General features: G+C 42.7%; 1 protein-coding gene across 4 annotated transcripts in view; it reads right to left on the minus strand.

The window, feature by feature from the left end:
- Positions 1 to 3294, minus strand: part of LOC147420460 (Rhomboid-related intramembrane serine protease family protein) — a 66933-nt gene extending 63639 nt beyond the window's left edge. For 2 of the 4 annotated variants that reach the window (XM_086505196.1, XM_086505198.1), the window contains exon 1: positions 3086 to 3294. In XM_086505196.1, the coding sequence (XP_086361322.1) occupies positions 3086 to 3256 (171 nt within the window). In that variant the 5' untranslated portion in view covers positions 3257 to 3294. The remainder of the gene's footprint in view (positions 1 to 3085) is intronic. The other 2 variants (XM_086505195.1, XM_086505197.1) reach the window with 2 other exon arrangements.
- Between the last annotated feature and the right edge of the window lie 8990 nt (positions 3295 to 12284).

A 12284-nucleotide genomic window follows, 5' to 3' on the forward strand; every position in this document is an offset into this window, starting at 1 on the left:
AGTGATTCCCCTGAGTCTATAATCCAGTCACTCAGTGCATTTCCATCAGATGCTGTAAGAAGAGCTGAGTCCATTGTATTCTTCAAGAAGTAGATGTCTCCTGACACTAGACTGTCATCCTCTGCAACAGTGTTTGTCACATTTATTTCTTGAATCTTCACTGAGGACTTGTTCTTCTCACCATGGTCTTCAGCTTTCTCTTTGCCTTTTTCTGCTTTCCATTCTTTGCAGTCTCTTTTCATGTGACCCTTCTTGCCACAATGGTAACATTCTATGTCACTCTTGCCTTTAGCACTGCGGGACTTGCTACGAGACTGATTCCTCTTTCCACCTTTGTACTTTTCTTTGGTCCTTCCCCTGACAACTAAGGCTGTTCCTTTGCCTTTGTCCATTGTCTTTCTATTGGTTTCTTCAGTAAGCAGACTTCCTTCTACACCTGCTATGTTCAAACCATCTGGAGGTGCAAATTACTCAAAGCTGTGCGAAAAGTGTCCCAACTTTCCGGCAATGTGATCAACAGGAACATAGCTCTAACAGGTTCATCAAACTTGACACCTTGAGCTGACAACTGACTATAGATTGTGTTGAATTCATTCACATGATTGGACATAGGTGTCCCTTCTTTCATCTTCAAGTCAACAAGCTTCTTAAGCCAGTATACCTGTGAAGCTGCACTCTGCTTCTCATAAAGATCACTCAGCTTTAACCATGCTTGATAAGCCGACATCTCGTCTGCTACATTGAAGTAAACGCTTTCTGCCAAAGTCAGCATAATGGTAGAAAGTGCCAATTCATCCATTTCGCTCCATTCATCTTCGTCCATATCTTCTGGTTTTATCCCTTTGAGCTTTATAGGTTTTATCTGCTTCTTTTGTACCAACACGTGTCAAATCTGCTTCTTCCACAATGGAAAATTGGTTCCATCCAGCTTCTTGATATTGTAAAGAGCAGTGTCCTGTGATCCAGCCATAGCTACGCTTCACAGTGGTTTACTTTCCTGGGAAAAATTCGGCAGAGTTTCCCCTGTAAACTGACCTCTGAACCAATATCAACCTGTCAAATGAACCAAAAAGGCTTCAGATTCTGCATAAATTTCGGCAGAGTCTCCTTTGTAAAATGGCTCTGGTGTACTCAAAAACAGACCAAAAAACAGCTCAAAAACACTGTCTCTCTGACACTGTAAGCTGCGGGTAAACCTGTCCTGCACCTGTACTGTCTCTAATTGTCCTGTCACTGTCCTGTAAGCATAGACTGCGACAATGCCTCAACGGCAGTAAAGCAAAGATGCAATCCCAACTATCTAACTCACAGTCAATACATCCTAGCTGCCTATCTAAGGGTGCTCGAGGGATCGCTCCAAGACCTGTATCACCGAAAGGATCTCAATATTCGAGAATCCCCCAGCTCAATAAAACCTCACTCGACCCTCAACAAAGGCTGCAGTAAATCTGATAGTACATAGACTTCCCACAAAGTCATACATCCACAAATTTCCCTCTGTATGCTGTAACCGCTGCGGCGGTTGTTTGCTGCGTGACTCACAGCCAGCAAACCCTCAACAGACATACATCATCTCTGACAATACATCCCATGTGAAAGTACCTGCAATGTCAGGATGAAATCTGGAATATCAAGCAGCAAACACAAGCTACCTGATGAACTAGTGGATGTCGCCTACAGTCTGTGTGTAGATGCACCCGTGTCGTATGTGACGCCTCCAAGAACTGTGAGCCGTCCTTCGATGTATAGACAGCCACAGATCAACACTCTGGGAGTGTCGATATCCTCAACACCTGCAATCGTAGGCCGAAAACCCCAAATTTGCAGAGTCTGATCTGCACCCGCCGAGACCACGTAGTCGAAAATGGCCTGCACAGACCTTTGTCGAAGCCGAACGGTGGCCGAGATGACCTCAGAATGAAATTCTGAGCACACCGAGTCCTTCGGGCAAACTTGATCGGTCTAGAGCTTGCACTCCACAACACAATCTGTAAACAAAATCTACACACAAAATGGTCCACACGAGGCTACACTCTCAACCTAAATATGTAAGAGTCTTAACACGATATCAACGAATCACAATCTCACAAAGAGGATGGCCGCAAAAAATTAAGAAAAATAAAAAATCCAAGGAAAGTGAAAGTTTCAAGACTCACAAGACAACAAAACCACCAACTCCATCATGCATAGCATTGACCAAACATAACTCATCGCTACTAGCGTCATCGATTCCGAATGGTGGATATAGAATCATGAATACTGAACAAGCACCAATATATGCTTCCAATACACATGCACACAAATGAGGGTACATTAATACGCACCACAGACCACCAATAAGCATACAATAATAAACACACCAATGTGTGCGAGCATACATAAATACAAGGGGATGTGTCTCGCTCGATCAACAAACGCTACTAGGAGCCATGAACAAGAGTACAAGCGCTACTCCTCGGTTCAGAAGTTGAATGTAACATAACAGCCAGCTCTAGAGGTGAAAATCCTGCACATGTGCACACATTTCTAGTAGAGCTTTATATTACCCAAGGAAGCCTCGAATTGAGGAGGACTCAAAATCTAGGGAAAACCCCAGAAAAAAAAAAAAAAGAGTTTGGGGAGGAAGAGTTCATCGTAAAGGAGAGACGGGTGCAGAATGCCTAGAGATGGCCTTTTGCACATAAACACGTTCTTCATGTCTTTTTCCCAAACATGGTGCGGCTTGTCATGGTGTCAGTGCAGTACAACTCAAGGATGAGCATAGGGGTTTTGCTTGCATCGAAATATGTTAAAATATAGCAGCAGATGCTTCACTTCCGGTGCAACCGAATTCCCATTGCATATCTTTGAGTAGTGAAAGCTTGAAACTATTCATGGTAGCGCCATGGAACATCAAAGCAACGTGAGACTGGTGCTCGCACACGTACCCACACCCACATATCCATCCCCCCTCCCCAAAAAAAGCCACACACACAGATACATACCCCCACAAGCAGACCCAAAAGGATAGACATCATTCAAGGCACAAATACAATAACACAGAATAGAAAGGATAACTGAGCTTCGGTATTACAGAAGAGAATACCTGAAGCTTGCGCGAAAGAAGGAATCGTATCCTGATGGCGCTAGCGAATGCGCTCCTGGTTGCATGGTGGCGAGGCTGCGTGCAACGGTAGCGTAATGGCGTAGTGTCAGTAGCATATTGGTGGCAGCTAGGCCTACTCATTTTCTGTAGCCCCTTGGTGTTTATGGCCATCCAAAACTTGCATCATTCTAGGCAGAATCAAAAGGATGTGGTCATGCAAAGCATAGTTATCAAATAGGGCACCCACATCAAATTCAAGAGGATCAGTTCACTTGAAATTGAAAGAAAAGCACATGCTATTTTGCTAAATAGCATGTTTGACAGTCTCTTGTGTGTGTTGCATGATGAACACATGTGGCGACAGGTCTTAACCCTTTTCTTATCGCCCTCTGCAAGAGCTCTGCACACAATGTGTGGGCGAAGTTTCCCATGCAAAGCTTCCTCTCTCTCTCTCTCTCTCTCTCTCTCTCTCTCTCTCTCTCTCTCTCTCTCTCTCATTGAGCCCTCAGGCCGCTCTTGGGTGCAGAGGTAGCGTGCCTCCCCCCCCCCCCCCCCCCCCCCCCCCCCCTCTCTCCATGCTTGTCTGCTACATGTGCAGCTTGCCTTCGGACCTTCGGCACTCTCTCTCTCTCTCTCTCTCTCTCTCTCTCTCTCTCTCTCTCTCATGCAAACTGCTGCCTAGACGCAATTGTCTGAAGGCTTTGTAGATCGGGCTTCTCCCATGTTGTCTAGTGCAGGCGGCAGCATGCTCCATACTTCTTTCTCGCGCACAGGTGCAACGCTCCTCGCTGTCATCCTTTTACTACTCAATGAAATGCCACTTTAGTGGTTTTGTGGCCTTATCTAAGGCTATATAATATTCTAACCTCATCGTCTGGTCAAACTACACATTGGTACATTTGTGTTTTTCTTCTTCTTTATTTTCCCTTTAGCATTTTCTTCTCTTTAAAGCGTATTTGCTTTACATCAATAAGATGATATTGTTGCAACTATGCCCAAATCCGCATAGTTACAAAAGGCCATGCTCATTGCAAATACCACAAACAACTAGTGCACGTGTGACCATGCATGTAGGCACAATTATTTCAAAAAGCAACGATAATTATGCATCTTGTGACACTATCTAACTTATAAGAACCAAATAATGCAGTCTTTAGTCTTCTATCTATAAGGTGGTGAAATATTTAATATGGCCAGTTATATACAGCTCACAATAGCCTATTTGCAAAGTGATCCTCTATAACATGATTGGTGTCGGCTTCTCAAAGTTCCCATGCTGAGGAGCAAGCATAATGAAACATGGAATTGGCAACGTTGATGAAGGAGGCGCAACCTCATTTTGAAGGGTGGTTCAACCAATCCCCATGAACCACCCCCTACACAAGAGGCATTGCAAAGTTGCAACTACGTGTCAACTCAGCATTCTATGATATATGAGAATGCAATCGTAATCCAAAGTCACGCCTAGGGGCATTTTAATCAGGCGTATGTGAAGGTCATCTAAGGCATACTTCACACTGCACCACACATGCTGGTTGTAATGGAAATGGCCTATGAACTTTGACAAGCAGAATTAAGAGAATTTGAGTAAGCATTTTTGTGAGATACTTTCAGAACATAGAGGGTGAACTTAATTGATGGTAGCAACATAAACATGGTACTTAATTAACTTGGCATGAACAATACTTTTGCAAGAGAGAGAGTATTAGAGAACATGACAATAGTTGAGGACCGGATTTACTTGGAGCCGATCCCCCCTCCAAAAGGCGTTTGTATTATAGATTCTCCCATCAAGAGAGACTTGATACAATACAATCTTTGTGTTCCTCGTGACCTAGGTGATGAAATGAAGATGGAAGCTTCATGCATCACAAGAATACCATAAACTTTGCAAAAATCATTAACTATCCCAAGCCTCAGTCCCAAGGCCTCAAACACCTTCGAAGGTGGAGATAGCTAGCGGAGAATGAGGGTAGGGAAGAGGAAGAAGAATCATCCATAGGAGAATGAAATAGTTCCTCACTTATCATCACTCTTCTTGCTTAGCATAGCATAATAGCATAGTAATGAAGATGAATAAGATGGCAAGCTTAAGCATTGAAGCATGGCTCTTGGTTGGATTTGCATTCATAGCCAAGATTGTTGGTGTAGGCTCTCCACTTCTCAACAAGCTTGGAGAAGGAGATGGAGTTCTTGCACTTTGCACTCCACACAAGAATGTGTGTGTGTGTGTGTGTGTGTGTGTGTGGGAGAGTATACCCCTCTTTCATTGCTTGGTCCATACCTCTCTCTCTCTCTCTCTCTCTCTCTCTCTCTCTCATTATTTAATTATTTCATTTGGACATGTGTCCTTTTTTTCCTCTTTAAGAGAAAGAACTTAATTATTTATTTTTATACATCTAAATTCTCATTGGACCCCTTTAAAACCTATCCAATAGGATTCAAGCACATCATGAGGGCCACATGTGGAGGATCAATTGATAATGTGTCTTTTATGCTTCTTAAATCATTTGGTTTGAATTGAATACTTCAAGCACTTAGGCAATCAAGCATCAAGCATGGAAACAATTGATGCCTCTTGAGAGTTTATTTTTGAATTGAACACTTCAAGAACCTTAGTCATTTTAAGCATAAAAATCACCTCAAGCTTTGGGAAAGGTTCCCACAAACATTTCAAGCAATTTAGTTAGCAAGCCGATAAGCACCTCATGCTTGGGGTTCCCACCTCAAGGTCAGCCATAGATTGCCTAAGGTCAAAGGACTTTTTAAAACTAACTTTTGGAGGTCTTTAATGAAGCTAAACGTAAGGTCTTTAAGCTCCATTAGGTAGCATTGCTCTTTAATATACCATCTCTCATTTGGATCCCTTTAACCTTGGCCCCCTTTTGAGACAGATCCATAAGCACATGTCTATATTCTAACCCTTGTTCTCGTTTATTATCCCACATTAAATGATCAGTTTAATATGATAAAATCGTTTGGGTTGGTTAGGTATTAGATTTTATGACAATGGTCCATTGGAATAAGCTGGATCGCTTTGACAACTATTCTAGAGTTGGACTCAAGTATTGTTTGAGTTCAAGCTCTTAGATGACCAGATAAGAACTTTAGACTTCAGATGACTAGCTATTAATGATTGACTTGACATTAGACTAGATGAATAAGAGGATTGAATTGAAAGACTTCAAATTATAGACATGGAATGAGCAACTAGAATTAGAATCAAGTTTGGATACGAGGACAATTATTACAAGGCTCAACATTGTGGGCTCTTAAGCTTTATGAAATACAAATCTTCAAGTCAAGGGTCTCAAGAGTCCCAGCATCTAAGAGTAAGAGTAGAAGAGTATAAGAGGGAATCCCCAAAATAAGATTAGTGGGTCCTTTTTATAGGTGTCTGCATTCGATCTGACTAGTCGCATAGTTACATAGCATCGCTTAACTAATGGTAACTTTGCCAGATAGCTCATCCCGGTAAACCATGTGCAAGGTATCTCTACAAGTTGGTTCCCACCTTCTACATCCTCCTCCCCTTGAATTTTTCATACATGAAATTTTAGATTCTAATTTAGCTTCACCTTAGGCTTTCGCCTATCTAGAGCCTTCTTCACTTCAGCTTTCTGAACAATTTGAGCTGGTCATTGTGCAAGTTGAACCACCGCTTGCTATTGGGACGATTGGAGATGGTGTTCTCCTTTTGGATGATTTGCTAGATGGCTTTGTGAAGCCCTGAGGAGCTGCTTAGAAGAATCCTCCTCCCTACCTCCCTATTATACACCCTTGGCCTTGTAGAATTCCTTGCCTACTAGCAGTCGGCCATTGGCCTAGGTTCTTGACCCCCCTAGGTTTGCCCTTGGCATGAAATTACTCCCCCCTTAGAGAAGTGTTTGCGTCCTTGAAAACAAAAGTGGGGAACTTCTTCTTAAAAACACTAATGTTTTTTCAAGTGGCACCTTCTTCAGGTCGATCTTTCCACTTGACTAAAGCTTGTTGACGTACATGATGATGCATATGTAAATCATGATAGTATAAGATTCATTCAAATAACAAAATCAACCAAAATCTGTTGGTCAATGACATTGTCATCCCCAAGCAATCGTATACGTGAAGGACTTACATGAAATATCGGATGAATACAAGAATGTGCGGCTAATGAGAGTTTGTAAGCTCGATCACCAACTCGCTTGAGTATCTTAAAAGGTCCACAATATCTGAGAGATAATTAAGATGTTGGCGCAGTCTTCAGACTTTTTGAATGCTCTAGCACACGCAAAAATACCTCTCCCTTATGTGAAGGTAACTTGCCAATGTTTCTCATCAGCGTACTTCTTATATTGATCCTAAGCTTGTTGAACTTTTTGACGAGCCGGTTTCAGCATATCCATATGTTCTTGGATGAAATCCTTGACCTGTTGGAGTTTTTCAGTTGCCAACCCCATCCTAATCTATGACCTAGGTTGAAAACCATACATTAGCATGAAAGGAACTAAATCCTATCGTTACATAGCACTGTTGTAAGCAAAAGAATAGGTAGATACTCGTCCCAGTCTTATTGCTTCTTGCTAACGTATGTTCGTAGCATATCCTTTAACACTTTGATTGACTCTTTTAGTCTGACCATCCGTTTCAGGATGATATGTTGTACTTAGATTGAGTTGTGTGCCCAATCGTTTAAACACAACCCTCCAAAAATGATTATTGGATAATGTTGCTTGGCAGTCCATACAACTTGTAAATTTTGTCCACAAATAACTTGGCTAACTTTGGAGTCTTAATTGTTGACTTGGTTGGAGTAAACTTGCATAGTTTAGTCAATCGGTCTACGACCATCCATACCGAGTCATGACCTCGTATAGTGGTTGGTAAACCCACAATGAAATCCATAGATATACTTTCCCATTTACCATCAGGAATCTCTAATGGATGCAAGAGACCTCCTACCTTCAGGCGCTCTACTTTATTAATTTGACATTTCTGGCAATGCAATACATAATCTTGTACATAGCCGTGTAAACCTGGCCAATAAAACTATCGTCTTACGAGAGCATAATTATTCTTCATGTCTGGGTGCCCTGCACTTGGACTATTGTGATACTCTTAAAAAAATTGGCACCAAATGTCCGCATCCGTCGCGGTACACAAACTCTCCCCTTATGGAGTAGGTGATGTTCCACCTCAGCAGCCTCAAAATGGCTTATTCTGTAGGGTGGTTTACTAACCGTTTTACTGCCTGCAACCATGTCGATGCCATGTTGGGGACTCTGTCTCTGATTGGAGCCTTGCTCCTGCATATGTGTATCAGCAAAGCCCTTGGCATGCTGTAGCATATATTGCTCTACTAAAGTGGATAATTTACTAACATTATCCTTCAAAGATGAAAAATTCTTCTCCATCACAAACATGCATGCTTGAAGTGCTCAAAACTCTTGAATATCAAGTGATTCACAAGTATCATCTCCTCCTGTAGCCGCGCGGGTACCCTCCGTGAGAATATCTAGTCGCGGGCCATCATTGGGAGAGTTGGGTGTATGATGCTCAAAATTAAACGTCATGTTTGTGTTGAAATCCATGGCTACTATGTGCAGTGCTAGCAAGAGAAGAAAGAGTACCTTTACTCAAAGATGTCCGTAGCCGTAGTATGCACCGCAAGTTCCAGTAATTAGTCGTGCTAATTATGTCATCAATTTGTAAACGTAATATGTTTGCCAAAAAAATTTGTAGCAATTCCAAGCAAAAACTATTGTTGCCGACAAACCGCCTTCTGAGATCGTTGCCGATGAAGTGGTGATGTTTCTTGAAGGCCAACCCGTTGTGTGGAGCTCGCTCAAATTGATTGGTTATGGCAAGAATTTTGATCCGCAATCTCCTTCCTGAATTTTCACAATCTCCTTCTTGAATTCGCACTTACTCAAGAAGTGGTATGAATTTTTGAATTTTCAAAATTTTCTACGTGTATAAAACCTCTTTTGCGCCATCGGTTGCTCACCCAATATGGCGGCTTGCCGAGGTGCCGAGAATGGATAGCAAAGAGGCGAAGGTGGGGGTTTTTCCCACAGGCGCCCTCCCTTATGTCAATTTTAATTTCCCTCAGGCCCTTGGCCTTGGGGGCATTCAAGTGAGAAAAGGAGCTCCACATTATCTATGGCGTCGACCAACGGCAACGTGTGAGAGCAAAGAGAGAGAGAGAGAGAGAGAGAGAGAGAGAGAGAGAGAGAGAGAGAGAGAGAGAGAGAGAGAGAGTTCCAAAATGGATTAGTGTTAAGTATGGAGCACGATTTACCCCTTATAACATTTAGTCTGAAAAACACACATTTGTAAGGCCCCCATTATGAGGAGAAGCCATCGTGCACAAGAGAAATCACTCGTCGGAAAACAAAAAAATTAATGTTGGAATATTCTCTTTTCGCCGGAATATTATGGCAGGACGGCAGCCAGAAATTGATCGAAAAATGGTTGATTGGTTGGCCAATTGGCCGATGGTTGGTAGTCAATGGCCAGTGGGTGATGGGTGGAAGTCTTTGGCCGGTGGTTGATTTCTAGGCAGACTTGTCTTCTCAAGGGCAGCCACACATGGGCGCATGGGAGAATTCAACGCGGACTTGTCTACACAAGGGGGGCTACACATGGCATCCCTTTTGGCGTATAAAAAGAGGTCTCTTCTACACACAAAATTGAAGTTGATGAAACAAAGTGTATGTGAGGTGGTGAGAGTGAAGCAAGATAGGAGCTCCATTAAGGGTATAATCCCTTACCTACTTCTAGTTTGAAGTACTAAAGCCATTGAGTGGCTTCTTTCCCATGGACGTAGCCCACATTAGGTGAACCATGTATATCATGTGCTCTCTCTCTCTCTCTCTCTCTCTCTCTCTCTCTCTCTCTCTCTCTCTCTAATCTCTCGTGTGTGAAAATTATATCTCTTTATTAAGTAAACTACTCTAATATCTATTTAACTACGTCCTATTTTCTAAAAATAAGTACTCTTCCCAGTTAGATTGCTTCTTATTTACATAAGAACGCACCATGTCCTCTCGAAAAATAGAATTTAAAAGAGGGTAACAAGCATATACCTTTGCTATCTGGCCTCTACGAGATGCTTTGTGAAACTCCATGGAAGAGATGAGAGGGGTAGAGGGAACACTATGGCAACCCTATAGGGTGATGACCCTACCATCATGCTCAAATTGTAGCATGTTGTGCAAATAGCTCCTCACTAGACTAGGGCCCAAGCTTTACAACAACTACCTGCCTAGATATATGTATACCCTAGCCAAATGCATGACTTGGAAGTCAAGCGTAGCGTTGTAGTCTTGCATGGATAACGGAACCACGATATTTCATATAGTTTTATCATAACCATTGGCCAAGCGAATAATGTACTCATGATCGCTCACAATCTCAAGCAACCTTAACTTCTTAATCAACGAGTAGGTTAAGAAGTTATGGCTAGCTCCATCATTTACAAAAACAGTGACTTTATGGGCACCTATGGTGCCATACATGCGCACCATGTAATGCGGACCTACACTAGGCTGCCCTATAGCTGGTGTCATCAAACAAGCATGGCGCTCGTCACAATGGCACACTGTCACCCCCTTGAACCCTTCGGAACTGAGAGGAAGCATATGCATTGTGTGCAACTTTTTAGAGGATTTACCATCTCTCTTAGGCTCACTGCCACTCGTGCTAACTTTGAGCTTTGGACATACGAATTGGGTGCGCCCTACTTCATTGCGGCTAAAGCAATGTTTTTCTTTTTGCGCTTTAACATAACTCTCTTTTTATTTTGCAATTTGAACTCTCATTTCTTTTTAAATGGCTGCGGTTTTTTAGTCCAACCAACATCCTGTTGGCCCTAGTCCTCTTCCCCCGTCTCTTGCTACGGAACCCCTTTCTTTTAAACCATGATCCCTTTTTCTCTTTTTCCCTAGGGCCCCAACTTACACACCATTGCACATGTCATCGTATATCTGTGCGTACTTGATCCCCTTAGATAAATTGCTCGGATAAAGAGGCTCAATGTACTCAACATAACCATTTATGAGGCCCCTCTTGAAGCCCCGCAAAGTCAGGAATGCATCGATTCTCATTTAACTTGAGCACTATCTCTTTGTAGTCTGAAATACACTAAGTTAAGGGACTTGTTCTACATTGAGCACTTATCCTCATTGCCTGGCAAGAACTCTTTTCAAAACATTGTTCCAAACTCTACCCAAGTGGTAGGGCAAGTGGTCAAACTTATCCACCACTTGTACGCCTTGCCAGTCAATAGGAAACCAGTCTCTACGAGATGCAAACAGCTAGGCTGCTTTTGCAACGCATGAATATCTGACCACTTTGCTAAGAGCACGTTCACAGAATCTTTGTTCCTCTCTCTTTCTTGGCAATTTGAAATCCTTGAGCAAAGTCGAGGTTGTCGCTATGGAAGGCCCTGTAGTAGGTGCATCGACATGGAACCCCGTAACCACTAGTGAGGCTTTACTCACTCGTGTTGTAGGTTCCCTCCTACTCTGAGGAAGAGGAGATGCCACTGAAGCAGTGACAAGTGCGTCTAGACGTGTGGAGATGCTTCCCAACATCTTGACTACATTAACTTGTACTTTTTCTAAGGTGGTCAATTTGGCATTAAAATATTTGAATATCCCGCTAGAGAGCTCTGTCTCTATAAGAATATCGACATGATCAGCCAAGTCATCATCATCCTCCAAGTATTTCTCGTCGTTTTCCTTGATGATGTCGATCTCCATAAACTTTGGCTCATCATCCAGAAGTGGGTCAACAAGGTCGGCGGCCTCTACAGGTGCGATGGGTCCAAAGGCAAGGTCTACGATCGTGGAGGGCATTGGCGTATCATGTGAAGTGATCGGTGGACGTGCTCTAAAGTGAAAAAATACCTGACCTCTATGGCTAGAATATTTGGTTGGGGTTAATCCCACAACGTCGACAACAATGCGTGAAAACCCTAGAGAGCTAGAAGGTGGTGGCGATACGCTACGATGTGCAGACTTCTTTTTTTAATGTTTTAAAAATTAAATGCACTAAACTCAAAAGAAATCAAGGACTTGGCAAGAGGAGGGGTAGAGCCTACTTGGGTAGAATCTGCCTCTCTTCCCTATGCTCAGTTCCAACCACCTTACGTAGCCAATCCCTTGGGTAAACTGCGTGAACCACACTCAAAACTGAAAATCTTGAAGCGTGTGGG

Source organism: Adiantum capillus-veneris, chromosome 28 (assembly GCF_014529385.1).
Source record: "Adiantum capillus-veneris isolate H3 chromosome 28, ASM1452938v2, whole genome shotgun sequence".
NCBI lineage: Eukaryota > Viridiplantae > Streptophyta > Polypodiopsida > Polypodiales > Pteridaceae > Adiantum > Adiantum capillus-veneris.